Genomic DNA, 20407 nt, shown 5'->3' on the forward strand with positions numbered 1-20407 from the left:
CCAACCCATTCATAAATTAACCACCACCACCACCACCATTGACCCAACTAACTAACCAACCACTAACCAGTAGCAGTGACGCCAACTATGGTACTGTTTTTTTTTCACCTCGCGGTTCCCGGGGGGTGGGGGCCCTTCCCGCGGCCGACTCCCGGGGGGTTGGGGGGTCCCGCCCGCGGCCGCCCAGGGGGGTGGGGGCTCCCGCCAGCGAACGGCTTTCGGCCCCGCGGCCCTGGGGGGGACCCCACCTTTAAATTCACTGTAATGTTCAACTGTGCTAGTTCATGTTCCAAGTGCTTTTTTCAAGTGCTCATGTTTTGTACAGAAAAGTGTGTGTTTGCTACTAATGTAAATAAAGTGTGGTTGTTGATGGACAAAGTGTTTAAAGACAATAAGTGTCGCTCTTCATGGACAAAAAGTGTTTAAAGACAATAAGTGTCATTTTTATCATTGTTCATGTTGAACAAATAGAGTTTTCATGTTGTCGAAATAAATACTGCCATGAAATATTGTCAGGTTCTTGTTGAACATAAAGTGTTATTCTTATGTTGTTGTTCATGTTGAACAAAGAGTTTTCATGTTGTCGAAATAAATGCTGACATGAAATATTGTTGTTTTTATTGTTGAACAAGTGTTATTCATATCGTTGCAGTTCACGATGAACAAATATTTGTTTTCATGTTGCCGAAATAAATGCTGCCATGAAATATTGTTTTTTTTTGTTTTTAACCAGTACTAGATAGATCTAGGGGAAATTATTACTACTTATTCATTGGACACGTATGATTTACAGTTAGTTGTAGTCCAACTGTTGTCAACAGCAGCAGCAGCAACATGTATCAATTTAAAACACCCTTCAGGTCGTTTCTGTGTGGGCCCTCAATGTCAGGGAAAACAACACTTTTAACTAGAATAATTCGGAATTGCGATAAAATATTTTTGGAAAAACCGAAAAAAATCTACTATTGCTATAGTATTTGGCAGGAGTCCTATGATCAAATAAAAGCTATTGCCATATCCATACCAATACAATTCATACGGGGACTTGATGTTTTCAATATTATTGAACCGAACTCTTGGTTGATTATTGACGATTTGGCTGAATCCATTGAAGAGTTCTCGCAGGAACTGCTGCAACTGTTCACCGTTCGCTCCCACCATGGCCACATTTCCATAGCCCTATTTCTTTACAATCTTTTTCATTAGAGCAAATGTATGCGAACCCTTGCTTTGAATTTGTACTATATATATTATCTAATGTGTCGTTCGTGATTCTAGCTCGCTAATAACTCTCAATAAACAGATATAACCCGGCGCTCCAAAAGTTCTGTTGTCAGCATACACTCAGGCGACTAGCAAGCCCTACGGTTATTTTTGCTGGATCTTAATCAGAGCACACCCGAAGATCTACGTGTAGTCACCGACATTTTCAACGATGAAATTACAGTATATCTTCCGGTGAACAGTAGAAAAAGCTATTAGTTGCCATTTTGACACTGAAGAAACTACACGAACAACGGCATTTATTTTCCGTTTTAAGCACTTCAAAAGCCTTGCTTAGAAAAGTCATACTTAAACATGGTGTGGACAATGATTACATTAATCTAATATTTGAACTTTGTTTAAATTTAAGCGAGGGCAATTTTCAACTGCCAGAAGGTTTTAGACAACAGACAAAGCAACATCGTTCCACTGTACGCGCCTTGGCTTGTAAAAACAAGGGAAAATATTATAACAGAAAACGGCTCCTTCAAGCGGGCGGTAGCCTTTTCACACTTTTACTGCCAATAATTGCAGGACTTGTAAACAGTTTTCTCTAGAGAATGGCAAAACCCTGTAAATTGACACCATTTGAACTTGTCCTCTCGCCCGTCGAACATTTTGAAGACAATCTAAACAAATTCATTAATGATGAGAATATTGCCGATGACAAAAAACTGCTTTTACTTCAAGATGCATTGCGACGTGTGGACAAACATAAACCATATCGTGAGAGACCCACCGTCGCTGTCGCCACCGATCCCTCTAAACAGGAAACATCTCCTCAAGATTCTACAGAAGCATCAAAGAAGAAAGAATTGAATTCAATTTTATCGAAAATTGGAAACCTATTGCCGGTCACCTATCATGAAAAAAGTAAAAGAGCATTATCATATGTCATGCTGAAAACTGGTGGTGATCAAGTTCAGGTTGACAGCACAGGTAAACAAATTATAATTCAAGCAAAATGTTATAATCTGGTTGATTTAGTTTGTGATATGGTGACGAATCGTAAAGGACTTCTATCCTTTGACAATAATCTATATACCTTGCTAAGTGTATCAAACTTCCCCAAAAGTCTTATTGGCAATAAATAAATTCTTAAGAAACTAAGAGAATATAGTCCTCCATCAACGCCAACATCAATGCCATATAAAAAAGAAGAAGAAGATTCATTATTTGAAAATACTATCAGCAGCAACAATGATTTTAAAACACCTGCAGCTGCTAGTCAAAAGCGAACACGAATTGATTCATCCTCCAGTGTGCAAAAGGGGAGTGGACATTACACTACGTGTTTGCATTCAAAATGGATGAAGTTCTGAAAGGTGTTTATGAAAATATTGGTGAAGCGGGAAGTTTAAGTTCTCCCAAAACGCTTTCTAAAGCTGTCTCCGGCACCACATTGAAAAATGCAAAAGAGTATCTAGAGAATGAACCGAGTTATACACTACACCGGAATCACAGGCTTTGTGGCAAACAATATCGCCAAACTAAAGCCTTTTTCCCTCTGCATATAATGCAAACGGATCTTTAAACTTTAGATGCAGTTCAACTGTGTCACAATGCACCCTACAAATATATTCTGGTGGCAATCAGTGTCTTTAGTCGCTGTGCCTATGCAATTCCACTGCGATCAAAGAGAGGTGTTGAAGTTGCTCGGGCCATTGAAACTATTCTTGAACAGGATTGGTATAGAAAAATTTAATCAGATCGTGGTGGTGAATTTGTTAATTCCCTTGTGTAAGATGTTCTATTGAAATATAATACATCACTTTATCAGAGTCACCGTCCGATAAAGTCTACATTGGTTGAACGCTTAATAAGAACAATTCGTCTATCAATTTCAAGATATTGTACCCTGAAAAATACATCGGCTTTTATTTATGATTTAGATAAAATCATGCAGATATACAACCATCGACCCCATCGATCTCTGTCCAACTCAAGCCCTCGGGATGTTCACTGCAGTGAAAATACATTTGATGCTTTTCTAAAGCAATATTCCAATGGTGAAAAAGAAAAAGAAAAAATGTGAAGAAGAAATTCAATGTTGGTGATACTGTTCGAACTAATAGAACCACCAATATTTTTGAAAAGGGGAATTATTTATGGAGCACCGAACTTTTTAAAGTGTCCAAAATCCTAGACACCAAACCCATAACTTATCGTTTGCGAGATACCAAAGATGATGAGATTCTCGGCGGTTTTTATGACTATGAATTGCAAAAAGTTAGAAACACTAGTGAAATTTATCAAATTGAAAAGATATTAAAGAGTCGTACTCGTAGGGACAAGAGACAGTTGCTTCTTCGCTGGCTAGGATACAACTCTGATCTTGATTCTTGGGTCAGTGCTGAAGATATTAACAATACCCAATGATTTCTATGTGACTTTAATGTCCAATGTTTCTCAACCTCTCTACAATGACTTGAATAGAACAAGTGATTTTTGGACGAAACTCTTCCCCACCATCAAATTCGACAACAATGGAAAGTATGAAGTGGCTCCTGTCGACTGTATTCTAAAAATACCTATGACATCCTGAGAAAGGATCGTAAATATGAAATAAAAATTAGACCCTATGATTGGCCGCCACCATCATCCTCTGGTGATCAAGAACAAATTCAAAAAATCAATTGGATGGATTATCCATATATTGAATTACCCTACGAGGAACTCACCTGTATGAATGATTTATGTCGTTCTATTAATAAAAGAATTTCCGCACGTAAAAAAGGAGCTTTTCATTTCAACTATTCAAAGGAGGAGGGTAAGATCTACATTAGTTCACCTATTGACAGTGAAAAGGTTATTCTCTATGATAACCTAAAGGATGTTCTTGGCTTTAAGCTCAATATAATCAATGGTAAAAGTGCCGGAAACACTAATTTCATTTTTGCTGACTACCCGCCTGCCTTATCCACGGACACCTGTATATTTCTCTACTCTTCATTTGTGGAAACATCTCGGGTTGGTAATTCAAATGTTCCCCTCCTACGAGTTCTTGAACGAAAAACCAATCAAGAGCATATTCACCACTACAATATAAAGCATCTTCAATATATTCCCGTAAACACTTCCTATTTGGAACTCTGTCAATTAACACTAAGAACTGAATTGGGTGATCCCATAGCAATTTCAAAAGGTTTGGCTGTGATTACATGCCATTTTCGTCCCATCGTTCAACAACAAGATGTCTAATAGAAAAGTGGTATTCACTTGTCCTGTTATTGACGGCTATGTTAATACTCTTGGCCCAAGACAACAGGGCAATGGAATGGACTATTACAAAGGTCGCTCGTCAATGTCTGGCTACGGTCTTGGCAGTTGGTTGGCTAAGCTGTTTCGCTCTTCACTACCACTGGCTAGAAAATATCTTGTACCGGCTGCGACAGATTTTGCATCCTCTACACTATACGATTGGGGCTCTGGCGAGGATTTAAAAAAAAAGTGCTTGGGAAAATCTTAGGTCCAGTGCGCGAACCCTTGGCGAGAAATTAAAACAAAATGGTAAAGGCTTAAAAAGGTCGAGTAACAATGCATCACTCATCAGTCTTCACTCAGGTCGGAAACGAAAGACATCATCCCTCTTGTCAAAGAAAAGAAGGAAAAAGCTGACACGTGCTGTAAACAGAAGAACAAGCCCCTGGAAGAAAATTGTTAGATCGAAACTAGATTTCTTCTCCTAAGATGTCCTACCTGCCACATAAGGATTCTCAACCTTCAATCCCCGCCTCATTGAATCTATTCAATGTTGATAATGTTGATGTGAGTGTCAAGCATGGATACTATGAACAATTTTGTCCACAACAACCCCTCTCCGATAATATCCACTTTCAAATTTATTCCAATAAAGACTACTTTGTGGACATGTCTTCAACATTTATAGTTTTACAAATGAAAGTCCGGAAAACTGATAATACATTGCCAATTCGGGCCGATAGAATATCCTATGAAAATTGTATATTACATAATTTATTTCGTCAAATTAGTGTCTACATCAATGACACACTGGTGAGCACAAGCAACAATCTCTCAAATTATACAAGCTATGTGCAATTCATGCTGATGACACCCAAGTCATACAAGGAATTGAGAGGCATCTCCAATGGATACGAATATATTACTAATACTAATAGTACAGATGAACTTAAAAATGCTACAACTAGTGAATTACATCTAGTTTGAAAAATATATCATGAAATATTTAATATACCCCAATGGCTGCCGCCAAATGTTAAAGTGGAAATAAAACTGATGCTTGCACCCTCCAATTTTATATTGAGAAAAGAATTTGCTGTCAATTCTGATGTAAGTCTCTCCCTCACCTCAGCAATACTTCATGTACGCAAACAGCAGGTCATGAGTTCTGTTGCTTTGGCAGTGGAAAAACTGAGAGTCAATGGTAACAACATTAAACTACTTGTTCCTCATACAATCAACAATCAACGTCATATTGCCTTGGGCTCACGCACCTTCACCGATTCATCCTTTATCAATGGCGAAATTCTGTCAAAACTCGTTTGGCATTTGTAAACAGCGCCAGTGCAATAGGATCATGGACTGAATGCTCACATAAATTCGAGATGTTTGGACTTTCATCTCTTGTGTGCAAAGTAAATGGTATCCCACTCTACAATTTATCTTTTGATAAATCCTATAAAACATTGTATGAGTTGACCATGCAAACCCTAGATCATGATTCGAAACTGTTTGAAAATGGTATAACCGAAGAAATGTTTCCTAAAACACATGGTATCATTGTTCTGGATTTGTCTGGCACACAGGATATGAGTTTAGTACGTACGGGAGAGTGTGCGTTTAGAGTGTACATTTGCCGACCCATTGGCTGAGAGTATTGCACTAATCTCACTAAATCAATATGAAACCTATTGGGAGATCACTCCCGAAGGCAGTGTTCTACTAGACTTGGCGCCATGAACACCAGTCAAATAATCAATGTATTTAATATGGACTCCTACATGTCTCAGTACAAATCCTATTGTCTACCCTCGGACTTTCTAAGAAAAATTCAAAGTGTCAACAATACCTTGGTTATTGTTAATAGCAGTCCGTCGACTGTACTGACGGGTCATTGACTGTGCATCTTTCAAACAGTGAAAACAATTGAATTTTTTGATCCTCTTGGTCTACCCTATAAATTTTACACACCCCATATCAGCAACTATATTGAGAGCAGTGGGAAAACTATTATTGAAAATCGGAAGTGGGTGCAGAATCTAACGACTAAAAGCTGTGGCTTTCATGCACTACTATATTCTTTGTTCGGATGTCGCGGTTATACTTACGAGAAGTTTTTCCACATTTATAGTGACAATCCATATCTGAACGACTTTCTAGTGGAAAATATCCTCTCAGACCTATATAGTATTGATTTCAGTTCCCTAAGAGTAAAGTGCTTAAAAAATATTTGTGAATTTGTTTATTAATAAAATGCATATATATATATATACAACAATGTCTTTAAATCTTCACTTTAGATTTCTTCTTCTTCGATGTATAGGCAACTGTCGTGAACCATTAATGTTGGTAAATCATTTGGATTCACTGTATATTGATCTTGATTGACTGCAAAGTCAGGGTCACATTTCCTACAGTACAATGTAACTTCACTCTTGTCATATCTCTTTGTATAGTCAATGATACTATTTGCATTCATATTATGAAATTCACGAGTTTCAATCTGTCTATTTGAAGCAATATCACATACAGTGTTTTCAAATGGTGAATCACATTCGGCTACTGCCAAATAAAAATCACTTGGTTTATAGTCATAGTAGGCAGTGTCATCACAACGATGACGTACAAACCAAATTGTCTTGTTAGCCCAACAGTTGAATCGTGGACCAGATTCCTCTTCCCAAAATAATTTAAATCCACAACGATACTAATCTCGTAGAAATAAACTAAAATCGCGTTTAGGATTCTTTCCAATCATCGCGGGATAAGTATTCTCCCACTGATCATATTTATCATGGTGACACTTTGAGCACAGGTGCCCTCTAGGGTGAGAGTCACACTCCTCCTCAAGACATGAATTACATCCTTTAATTTGTATTGCATAGCCTCTATGTAATTTACAAGGATTACATAATTTGCACTTTTCACTCTAGTCATCAATAGTTGTACAATTTTCAGATTAAGTCCAACTGTCAAGAGTGTACATGCACAATGGACATGTATAGAACATTTTTTATGGTTTTCCAATGTCACTTGACTCACTCACAGCTAAAACGAAACTGATCGTCCCTGCCGACGGATAAATTCAAGATGGAGGAAGGGGGAGAGGAGTAGCTCTGTGACGTTACCTCTTTCGAATGGCGGGGGAGCCATCTACATTGAATCCATTGGCAATGTTTTCAAAAGTATATCATTTCCTTTCTCCCTTGTTCCAATTAATATATCAATAAATTAAGTATAAGCAAGCCTCTGATTGGCTGAGAAGGGGGATGTATCCGACTCGTTGATTGGCTGAGAAGAAAACACGGGATCTAACTGTTTCCTATTCCGTTAGGTCTTGCGTACATATGACCAAAACAACAACAAGATCTTGAAGGAACTGTCATTGACCCTGTCCCCGTTAGACTCAATAATCCATCAAAGTGAGAAAGTTTCTGTTTTTCCATTCTCACTGACAAAAACCATAAAACAGACATAAATTGCTGTTGACATACATTAATGTGAGAAAATTCCTGTTTTTTTATTCCCACTGACAAAAACCATAAAACAGACATGAATTGATGTTGACATCCATGAAAAACATCAAATAAATTGACCGACACACATAACTGTCCAAGAAACATCCATAAATGTGAAAAAATTCCTGTTTTTTTCATTCTCACTGACAAAAACCATAAAAACAGACATAAATTATGTAAAAAAAGTTGTAGGTGGCAGCAGGGGTGTCGCCCCGGAGTCGGACCCCCCTTTCTACTGTTACACCATAAGAATTAACTTTTACGGCTTTTTCCAAAAATATACAATTCATTGAGTCAGAGAAAATTTGTACGATTTTTGAAAAAGAGAGGAATTCTCGAGAGACTTGGTGCGTTCGCCTTCAATCCGATCAACGCAAAGGGGATGCAACACTGTGGAAGAAAAGCCAGGGCCAAAGCTTGCCTGTAGAATGAAGAAAAGGTCCTGGCCCTCGCATGCGTCGACTGTAGTCCCAGCTTCTGCACCTTGCGAAAGGTCGCCTGCGCAAAGTGGAAAAAACAACCATTATGCTGTGATCCAGGAAATACATCTAGATATCATTGCTGCTTCGAAGTCGGAGTGTAACTGTGGTCGGACAGCTGCGATGTTCATCCCAAGATCTTCAACTTTGTTTGTAAGAAGAACAACATTAATACCAAGTGTATTAATCGACCATGGTCTCAAGCTAAATCAAGAAGATACCGAGTAACAATATCATGGTTGCAGCGACAGCTGCAACCTAGTAAAGAGCAAACCAAAGCCCATAGTAATCAAAAGCTGAAAAACGTGTTTTCGAAAAAACTATATAGTGAGAACAAATTATCATTTGACACTGAATCAGGAATTAGTCCGGTAGCCATACCGCTATAATGTGACAACTAGGTGGTCAGAAAGACACAGTCAGTTTGACAATAGTTTCCGACTATATAGACAACGCTGAATCCGAATATGGGTGGTGGCAAAGCTGGAGATCACGGCTTGACCTTGTAAATTCCGAAAAACTCTCTTTTTAGGCCTATAAAACTTTTTTATTTTGACAGTTTATTTTTTTCTAAGGTTGTACCACTCCGATTTAGAGGTGCGACATCTCATTTTAGTCCTAATATGGTTTTCTCATAGAATCTGTTAAATTTTTTTCGATATATTGTATAGCCCAGGAGCTATAGGCTAATATTTATTAATACTCCCCGAAAATCTCAAAATTCAAAGGTTCATTTTCAACTAAACCACGTATCTCGGACCTTTCTAATAATTTTTTTGTTGTTCATTCTTTTCCAGAATTTACCTTTCGTATTTACCTTCAGATTGCCGTAAAGTTCAAAGCTTAAACTGTTCGGTGAAGCCGTCTAGGATTTTTTGAAAAAGTGTAGGCCAAAAAATATATGCAAAAATAAATTTTTCCAAAATGATGATGTGACACACCTTTTATGCTAGAATTTAACGCCAAATCCGAATATGAACTTTACTTTGCAGCCTAATCTTAACTACGTTTGTTATAGGCTAATTACTTATTTGTAGGCCTAAGTTTTTTTTTTGATAAATGGTATTGCAGGACATGTTTTTATGACAAATTTTGACGCAAAGTCCAAGGGTAGTGTTGACTTGGTCATCGTGTTTCAACTTTAGTTGCTATATGGTATTTAATTTGCTATAAATTCTGATTTTCTTCCAAATGTAGTTGTAAATCCAGATTATAATGAACCTACGAGGCTTTGCAAGGTAGTAAGCGGACACGGAAGAACCATGCTCGACAGAAGCTGAAAGCTTAAACCGGTAACATGATTAAAGAGTGTTTATTTTTTTAAGTACTGTACATCTATGTAAAAATACTTGTGTTGAAATAAAATTAGTAAAGCTACAGGTAAAGCCTGTCAAAATACAATTCCCTCACATCCCAACCGTTTTTCTCAAATATACCAACAAAATCCCGCTAATCCTCGTCCGAATCGTCGCTGTCGGCACCACATCGCCCACCACATGCGCAAAGAATGTCGCATGGCTTTATCCTCAAACAAGGGTACTTTTTCCACACACAGTTTTACAGTAACAAAATGTTGAAGCCTTGTTGACATATGGAGGACAGGGGGGTCAGTACTGAAGTCACTGGACTGACTCCTAAAATGTCGTGATGGGTCCAGCCAAATTCAAGCGGGTTGAAGACATAGGGCTCAGGAATCACAGTCTGAAGAATAATGCTCCACTGAAGTATAGCTCTCTTGACGTGATATACGAAAGAACCATCTGTTCAGGGTAAGCTGTTCAAGTTCTTTTTTCTGAGAAATAAATGAATTCGGATAAGAGAATCAAATTTGGACTATTGTTTGCTATATACCGATACAGCCAATTTCGTACAGATACACAAGATTTCGGGTTCGTACATAATGATTTTTTTTATATCACTCCTCACTTTCAGTGTAAGATCAGCAATTTCTTGAATGAGCTGTGATTTAACAGCAGATGTAGCAGATGTTTTTTTGCCCTTCGAAAAGGAAAAAACTGACCGTATCACATCCACTAATGCAATGTAGTAGTCCTATTGACTCTACAACAGCCCACGATGTTCTATTCACAATTCTATGGATCGGAAAGACTTTGTCACGGAACTGAACGTAGAGCTCGGGCTCATAGCCTAGGTCACACCTGCAGGGGAATATTTCGCGATAGTTCTGTAATAAAACGACGACAATGTCTGTGTCATTTGCTTCAACAATTACTTGGGAACATCAATTTCTGTAGCATTCGGCAACATAGAGAGCAACACGCGTGTCTGCTTCTTCATGTGCGCAGCAAAGGTTACCTTCGTAGTCCGGGTTTGGATCTAAAGTCATTTTGAATGGGACCTTTTTTAGCACCTACATTCTGTCACTGAATCCACCAGAGAAGTAAATGGTAAATCTTAATTCAGAAAGACACATGGCTCCACAGTTCAAAAATACATTCGATAAGTCTTGCGTTACTCTCTGACTGCATAAGCAAAATATCCCAGTTTTCTAGCACCATGCTCTTCGTAATGATAAAACTCTTCGTCACTGTATTTCCACTCCGCTCATGACATCTACTACTGTCTTTTAGAACAATAGGATTTCCGGAAATGTTTACAAGGCCGAAGACTCCGTCATACCGACCAGCTACTATATGCAGCTCGGCTGTTGATTTTGGGAGTCGATTTAAGAGCCTTGCAAGGATTCGTTTCGACAATGTCTCAACGGTTTCGGTTTTGTCTGGCACTTGCGACCGGATTAACGGCATGAAATCCACCACCAAACCAGTTTCCGTGACCGTGTTAATCGGAACTTCGCTAGGCCAACTTTCTAAACTTGCAGAGGTGCGAATGAACTCGAGAAAACTTGACTTCGTACCCGATCGAAGTTTAATGCGTTCACTAGCTACTGCTTCAAATATTGCTGGGGCGTAGGACAAAAGTTCGTTTGGCATGATCTTACTTAGCATCTCAAGCGTAGATTCTGGACTAGTGCCAACAGTAACCAAAATCCCTTTAACAGCTTCCAATTCAGCATAAACGCTGCTACCGGTTTTGGTCGTTGAACGTTTGGCCTGTTTTGTTTCGCAATCAATAGTCTTTACTTTGACCTTGGAAAAGGGGTTGGGGTTTCCATTGAAGTATTTCTCCAATGCTTTTAAACCACTAGCATGTGCACTCTGAAGGCTTTTTGCCACTGCTTTATCAGTGACTTGATTTGAAATGATGTTCGCCAATGATTCCTCATCACGTCTAAACGGATGAATATGGTTTTCGACAATAGCGACCAAATTACTGACAAATTTATCTCGGTGCTTCTCGAAAGTTCCATTTTTGGTTCTTTCACCATCAAATTCACTCATGCTCTCAATTCCAGCAAGTCGATAAAAGGCAGAGGAAACCTCAGCACAGAATGGTATGGTGGTAGTCCACTTGGCAACTGTCATTGAGTTCAGTGTGATTCCCTTTATTCCTCCCTTTTATTTTTATTCAAGGTGAGAGTGATTCCAGTGCATGATTTGGGGAAACAATTCATCTAGCAATTTTTCCGCTTCACGTTGAATAGTCCTTTGACAAACATATCATGCAAGCTAGGTGGCAAGGTTTTCATGTCATTCAAATACTGGAGTAGGCATGCAGTGTACTTATGATGCCCTGCAGCTTTCACATACGGCAACATGAGGGTTACACCCATAATATGACATTCCCAGTCTCCCCCACGCTCTGTCATCGAGAGCTGGAGAAGAAGCAGTACAAGATTCATGTACTCCATCCAAAACCTTGTTGTAAGGTTTTTGTCACATGACTTGTTGAACTGGTTCATCAGAGGCTTCATAGATTCCAAGTGTTTGTGTAGGTTGTCAAAGAAGCCTCCGCAATTCATGAACGGAGACATTAAATCTGACAGCTCATCAAAAGTACATGCTTCTTTGTCTGATTCAATGTAATACTTTTCAAGAGCATTCCAATATACTCCATACAAGGCCTATACTCTATACTACGATGATGTGAACCTCCATAAACCTGTAATAGGGTTTTCCAGTCATAGCTTTTTTAGCAGTCCCAGAGAGTAAGATGCCGGCCTTGCTAAAGATTTCTTCAAGCCCCGAGCCTAACAGTACAGCTTCTCAATCACACTACCAACCTCAAGTTTAATCAGCAACAGTGTTTAAAAAATTGTTTTTGTTGTTGATAGTGCTTCCGGGCTTTTGCCCACTGCACACGTGACATAAACAATGTTTTCAAACACTCACAATCCCTTAATGTTTCACAACTATATTGAAAGGTTGGCTTAACAGAGGGCAATCTTTGAAGATGACCAGGGCAGGTTCTTGGCTTAGGATTTGTAGGAAGACTATCACTGTCCCATTCTAATCTAAACTGAAAATCAGTCAGCATTGTAAATACAATTTGACTTAACACAAGATTTTGACTTAACACAATTTGACTGGGCTATACAAGATTTAAGAAAAAATTTAATATATTCTATGAGAAGACCATATTAGGGCCAAAATGAGATGTCACGCCACTAAATCGGAATGGTACAACCTTAGAAAAAAAAATAAAGAGTCTGTACACGTTTTATAGGCCTATAAAGGGTGTTTTTTGCTTTTACAAGATCAAGCCGTGATCTCCAACTTTGCCCCCGCCCTTATTCGGATTCAGCGTGGTTGATATAGTCGAAAACTATTGTCAAACTGACTGTGTTTTTCTGACCACCTCAACTTAAAAATAAACGGGATACGCTTTAGTGGCCCCGGACTGGAATGGTAACTATTGTTTTGGTTAATCTTAGAAGTAAAAGTTTATTACGAAAAGAAATTTATGGTGATTTCGAAAAAGAGTCTGAAATCCCTTAAAAATGGCGTCAAATCGGAATAAAAAGTGCACCATTGTAATAAGCATGGTCCAAAACCTATTTTAGGATAATTACAGTCTCCTACCTTGAACACCAAGGAAAATGACTTTTTTGCATGGGAGCACTGATCTGTCTCCTTTTTTTTTCTTTTTTTTTCCTACCAGGGCTAGGGGGTGGCCAGAGCATCATAGAGAGGTGTGTAATAGCTCATTTGAAAGATAATTAAGTTTGTAAGTGCCCTTTTTAAGTAACCGAAAAGATTGGAGGGCAAGTAGCCCTCCCTCCCTACAGGCCCCCTCCCCCCAAACTAGTCCTATAAAAATTTTGAGATAGCCATTTTGTTTAACATAGTTCAAAGGTCCAATATTTATGGTTTTGATAATGATATGGCCCTCCATAGTTCCTGGGGAAGGGCTGTGTGTGGTATCGGGCTCATCGATATCGCGTGTATCGGTATCGAGCGTGTTGGTATCGCATGTACCGTATCGGGAATATCGGTATCGGTATCCGTTGTTGTTGTTTTTCAGTCATTTTCCAGGCTAATTTTTAGAGCATGTCCCGGCAAGGTATCATGGTTGCAGCGGCAGCTGCAACCTAGTAAAGAGCGAGCCACAGGCCATAGTAACCAAAAGTTAAAAATGCATTTTGAAAAAAACTGCCTAGTAAACTTAGGAATGTTAACTATTATTTCGGTTCGTCTTAAAAGTCAAAGTTTACAGAAAAGAAATTTATGATGATTTCGAAGAAAAACCTCAAACCCCTCGAAAATGGCGTTAGATCAAAATGAAAAGTGTACCATTGTGATCAACATGGTCGAAAATTTTGCACGGGTAAGTTACAGTCCCCCTCCCTGAAAATATATGCGATATACACAAATCCCTGAACACAAAGGTCGTTTAATTAGAATAGATAGCTCTGTTGAAAGTACTAAAACACTTTAGCGTAAAAAGCGAGGTATTGATTAGGGGACGAACCTTCTCATATACGTAATAATTTCTGTTCGTTTTAAAATTTAATGTTGCTCCTTGCTTTCAGTTGAAAAAACTTGTTTTTTTTTACTTAATTTCTGATCATTTTTTAAATAATGCTGGGAAATCAGGCGCCCCCTTCATAGAAATGTCCTTCCCCGAAGGAAAAATCCTCCATGGAAATATCCTCCCACGTAACCAAATCCTCCAGCCCTACCCCCGCCCATTTTCAGCCTATTCTATATAGAATAGTCTGAAAATAAGTATTCTAGTACCAAAATACGTAGAAGTGGAAGCACTGAGACCTATGTCGAATCTTTGCTAAGTTCCCTTAGCTATGGTTAAGGGTATCTCGTAAAAAAAAAATGTGGACGCTCCGACTTTGGACGCTCCGTATGGGAAGTTAAAATCATGGACGCTCCATGACAGCCTGTGATGAGTAGACGCTCCGTATAGTGGACACTCAGTGCGGTGGGCTCTCCAAGCGGTGGGCGCTTCGTCGTGGACGCAGTAACACCGGACGCTCCGGGGATGGGCACTCAGGAAGCGACCTGTATCATAGAACCCTAGTATAGAGGTTTCAGGCTCCCATCTTCAAATATGTAGAGCTTCGTTTTGTGTGTGTGGGGGAGGGGGGAGAAAGATCATGGATGCGAGTTTATTTGCTTTTCAACGAGAAGTCGCATCGAACCAGTGGTCTTAGAATATTGGGACAAGGCGCATTCAAACGGAAATTAAAAGTTTTAGTGTTTTTTTTAGTGAACAAAAAATTATAGGACAGCTAGCCGCCCTTCCATGACCTTTTTGTTTTGAAGCGTTCAATCAAAATTTTAAGATAGTAATATTGTTCAGCATAGTTTAAAGATCCAATTACTATATATTTTGAGATAACTTGACCCCCCAAAAGTCCTGGGGAAAGGTCTTAAAGTTATGATATTTGTTAGTTGTTTACGTGTAGTTTTTGTTATTGGGGAGTATACATAAATTGTCCGGGTGGAGGTGGGAGGGGATAAATGTTTTTACTTTTTAACCCTACTGTAGCTGATTCCTCTAATAAGATGAATAGGCCCAGTTAAAAAACTCTTTTCAAGTTTGACCCTGAAATAACTATGGCTATACTAATACAAAAGTAACAAAACTATCTTGGGCGTAACTCCAAAATCAAGCCGATTCAAATATATTTTTGATCGAAGTACTATATCAAATGCTGCTTGTTTATCCACACTACACAAATATACACGATTTCCCAAAGTCTCAGCGTTACTGCGGACACGTTTCAGTTGAGTAGGCGATGAGACAACGCACAATTCAGGTGCTTAAGGAAACCAAACTGTCTATAATCTACCACACACTTACGTATCAATTAAGGCAGGATAAATCAATTAAGGCAGCTACAATATTAGCATTTTTCCATTATTTAAAATATTCGTTATCGCGTTAGAACCAAATGAATTAGGTACTTGAGCTGCATCAATGTAAGTTTGAAATAAAAGTGTCAGATCCTCAATCAGCAGTTCACTTAAGTTTTCAAGGTGGTGGGGTGTGCAATCCAAACCGGGTGAAAATTTACGATGATTTAAAGCCTGAATTTCAACGTCACAACGTCAAGTTTAGAAACAAGGAATATTTTACGTTTGCGCAATAGGTCAAGCCTATTGCACAAACGTAAAAAAATAGGCTAAGCCTATTATTTATAAAAAAATAGGCTAAGCCTTTTTTTTTAATATTTCTATACTTTTTCCACATCAAGTTTGGACTTTTAAGAGCCTCGACAGAGGCACGCTCAGTTTTAAGATCACTGAAAAACTAGATATGTTCCTTTTTGTCTTTCTGAAAAGCTGAAACAGAAGACCAGATCTTGGTTCATCACAATCACGCCAAATACGATGCCATGTTTTGGAATGTCTTTCAGCTGTGCTTGGGCAGTGACCGTGACTCCAACCAAACTTACGAGTACCTCTTCTCACTTTTGCCACTGAGACGGAGGCTGCCTCCCCGCACTTCATAATATTTGCAATTTTAGCAGCATATATATCAAGACTAATGCCATCACTTGCACCATGGAGTAACAGCTGGAATGGCACTTTAATTTTCTTTAGTATCTCATCTAGTCTTTCTTGATAGAGAATCTAATCTACTTTTCCCATACTGCGGAGGATCTGTCCTATTCCCACTTTATCTTAAAATAATACTGCGGGGGATCTGTCCTATTATTAGGAAAATAATGAAGGTGATTTAAATGAAAAATCGATTTAAATGAAAAATCGAGGTGATCGCTGAATGTGTGCTCAGAATCCATTGCAACAGATCCACTTAATTCATCCGAAGGGAGAGTTAAGTTAGAGACAACATGATATATATTGGAGGTGCTACCTCATATATGTAAAAACATCGCTATTTTTTTACAAGCAACCGTATCAAATGCAGTTAGACATGATTGGACAAGATAAGAAAAATCAGCGAATAATTAATCTCATTGACTGAGGAAAAGAATATTAATAGACTGATACGTCTGCATTGATCTTAAGACAAGCAGAGATAAGAGATAAGGTAATAGTTAAAGCTTAAAACGAATGTACATCACTCTCAATATGAATGAAGCCCAAAATGAACAAAGATTACATTCAATAGTCAAGCCAAACTTAAAAAACAAATGATTTTGCTACAGATATGAGTGGGGCTAAATCTTCCAAGGACAGGGCGTTATTTTTGCTTAAAAAGGTGGTGTTAAACAAGTAGCTGAATTAAAAATTGCTTAACAAAAAGATTTTTTGTGCGAAAATTTTGTATTTCCTAAGGTCTTTTTAAAGATTAATTTTTTAAAAATTTCATAAAAAATATTTTTTCAAAGGAAAGTAAAGAGCTCCATTTAATCAAAAATGAGCAGAAATAAAGTCAAATGATCTTTCAAGCGTAAAACTATTACAAATCACCATCAATAAATAAATGAAACCCAAAACGAACAGAAGTTACGATACATAACCGAGTGAAACTCAAAATCGTCAGAACTTAACATGAGTATGGCTGACAACCCCCCCCCCATGCCTTCTGAAGACCAGAACATGATTTGCACTTTGCTGGAAACAAAATACATTTTAAATGTTTTAACCTCTGGATAGAAAAATTATCAAGAATTTAAGAAATAAATGTCAGTATAGGTATAGTGAACTGTCAATCCACATTCATTTGTTGCTGTTTTTTTCCAATAAACTGTAAATTATGTTTCTGTCTTCAAAAGGCATAGAGGTGGTCTTCAGAAGACATGGATGATGAGCTGTTTGCTATCTTTGATCATTGGCGTCAATTCGCAACTATTTAGGGGGGGATTGAAATGTAGGTACTTAAGTATTAAACGTACTCTTTTATATAACGCAATGAAACCAGTCGCGAAAAACCGCTAAAGACAGGTTAATTCAAGAGACCGCTATAGAGTCATGCAATGCAAAGCATGGTTTTCACTGCGTTTACAATATTTAAACTGTTATTTTTTGGGGTTTAGATAGATAGATAGATATTTATTGCCAATAGAACTATCACAAACCCTAGTGGGCTGAATTCGCATTTCTTAGTATAAAAAAAATAAAATAACAAAATAATACAATAACAACACATAGTTAGGCCTACCACTGTAACGAAAACATAACAGGTAACAGTCAGAAAATACAAAAGTCATAAATATAGGTCATAATTCGGGGAGGGGTTTAGGGGAGGGAAAAGGCATCTAAGTTAGGTTAGGTTAAGTATTTAATAAATGGTATGCTTTACCCCCCCCCCCTCCCTCCCCCTAATGTGCAAATATATAACCCAAATTTGTTTCTAAACTATTATATATTCATCCTATTTTATTCTATTTCATTAGCATTAACCAAACTTGACTTCTTTAGCAGTATTTAAAAGAGTATGTTTAATACTTAAGTACCGAAACATATTTTATATCTATGGGGAGGGGGAGGATGTTTTTTAAACGAAAATGCCTAAATAAGGCATTTTTAATGAAAACGTTCGAAAAGATAACACGTTCAAACTATATTTAATGTCATTTTCTTCTTTCTTATAGGGTTCATGTTTGTCAAGTTTCTAATACTCAACTGAGAAAACAATGGACGAATCTCCGTCAACTTTTATTGCACTCTTAAACAAACTGACAAATACAGACAGTCCTATAGTTACTATACGATGCAATGATGGCGATGTTAAAGCTAAGAAAACCCTTTTAACAGTAGTAAGCGATGTTTTCAAGTGCATGTTTGAAACTGACTTTATTGAGAAGAGAACAAACTTAGTTGTGGCAAACGACATTCATTTTGAAACGATGCAATTTATCATACAATATTATGAAAATGGGACTGTTCATGGTTACCAGAAAGTTGACAAGGAAGGATTTGATTATATTGTTGAGAAATATGATTTTTTCGGTATCAAGGATGATATTGCAGAAAAATTAATCGTTGAATACAAACAATGTGGAAATTTGAAACTTCTTGAAGCTTATTTTTCAATTTCCGATAGTCCAAAGTCCAAGATGGTAGCGCTAAAAGAACTTGCGTGTGTTGCTGTAGAAGGAAAAGCCGTACCAAATTTTGTCAATGCATTTAGTGTTGATGATTTTATGAAGTTCTCGAAAATATGTTGTGATATGCTATACCAATCAAAGATGGAGAGTTGGGAAAGCTTTTTGAACATATTATACTCCTGGACGTCAGAGAATCCCAAAGAAAGATCCAATGCATCGTTAAAAATCCTATCACTGATTAACTTGGAAAACTTTCCAGTGCCCCAAGTTCTCATATTGTTTAAAAATTTGAAGCTTGGAGAGGAATTTGAAACAATGAAATTAGTCCTAGAGAAATTTGGGAGCTCTTTAATGAAGGTTGAAAAATATGATCTGTATTTAAAATCGTCCCGGCATAAAACTTATTGTGAAACGTGCAAGTATATTAATGAGCCACCTTATCATTTTTCATCGAAGTGCACGGGAAAGCACCACTTTGAGCATTGTTTCAAGGACACCAAATATTTTTGTTTTAAAAGCGATGCTTTTTGCAGATATTTTGTGTACCAAAAAAGTGAAACAAATCTTTTTGGGTGCTCAGTTTCAAAATAATACCTTTTTATGTGGCTCGTATATCTTTTGCTATTAATCATACTTTTATCTTTGTGGATTCATTTTATATATTTCTATGAATATTTTTCTGATTCTACCACTATTATTTTTCATCTGCACGGGATATTACGAATATAAAGGATATCCCAAGACAGATTTCGTACATCGATATATAATGTATATTCGATACCTCGGAAGTGAAAAAAAAAAAAAAATGAGTGCTTCATTTCCACACACCTTTGTGTGTGGCTTGTATTTGTTTTGCTACTAATTGCCTTCTTTGAATTACATGCCAATTGATAGAAGGAGGATCTACCCCCTCCTCCAGATTTTAACAATTCCTTTTTTAAGGGCAATCTCATTGAAATAATTAAAAAAAAAATGACAAAATCTTAAATTAATATAAAAGTAACATACGGTTTTATAAAATTTCAATGACAAGACATCAGCTAGTAATGACCCTCTCTATTGGAAAATTTATGCATCAATTTAAGTCACTATTTGGTAGGAATGAAAAAGAATAGAATTTAGTTAAACCAAAATTGAAGGTGGCCATTCCGAGTGGGTAAAATTTAAATATCCGAAATACTTCTTAATCAATTTAGCTCGAAAATAGGATTAGAATAAAGACCTAACATTGTACGCTTTCTTAGGCATCAACTAAGTACGAGTTTCTATATCTGACCTATATAGATGACATATGCCCCACTGGTGGATTAATCAGGGTTCAACCACTGTGATGTCATCTTCATTTTTCAAAAACATTTGGAATGATATTCTGTACCTTATTGAAAAATCAATGAAAATGTCGTATTTCTTCGAAAAAGATAAAATTTAGAAATTAGACTTCTCTTTTAAGTACTAATAACACTAATTACTGTATTTAGTAATGATGTTGAGGAAATTGGAGCCTAAATAGTAATACAGTAACATGGCTATGCTGAGCTTAAGTGTGATAAGTTAAAGTGTTGAATATCTTCATAATTTGCTTAAAATTGCAAATATTGAGAATGCAA

The 20407-nt window shown here is 37.4% G+C and overlaps 1 protein-coding gene across 4 annotated transcripts in view; it reads left to right on the forward strand.

Annotated features, from left to right (window-relative positions):
* The window catches only part of LOC148939600 (uncharacterized), a 49311-nt gene extending 29496 nt beyond the window's left edge, over nt 1-19815 (forward strand). For all 4 annotated transcript variants that reach the window (XM_089106740.1, XM_089106741.1, XM_089106737.1 and 1 more), the window contains exon 2: nt 18345-19815. In XM_089106740.1, the coding sequence (XP_088962866.1) occupies nt 18387-19391 (1005 nt within the window). In that variant the 5' untranslated portion in view covers nt 18345-18386 and the 3' untranslated portion in view covers nt 19392-19815. The remainder of the gene's footprint in view (nt 1-18344) is intronic.
* Nucleotides 19816-20407: the final 592 nt, after the last annotated feature.

Source organism: Artemia sp. Qi Xiang Cuo, chromosome 21, assembly GCF_049724085.1.
Source record: "Artemia sp. Qi Xiang Cuo chromosome 21, ASM4972408v1, whole genome shotgun sequence".
In the NCBI taxonomy this organism is placed as follows: domain Eukaryota; kingdom Metazoa; phylum Arthropoda; class Branchiopoda; order Anostraca; family Artemiidae; genus Artemia; species Artemia sp. Qi Xiang Cuo.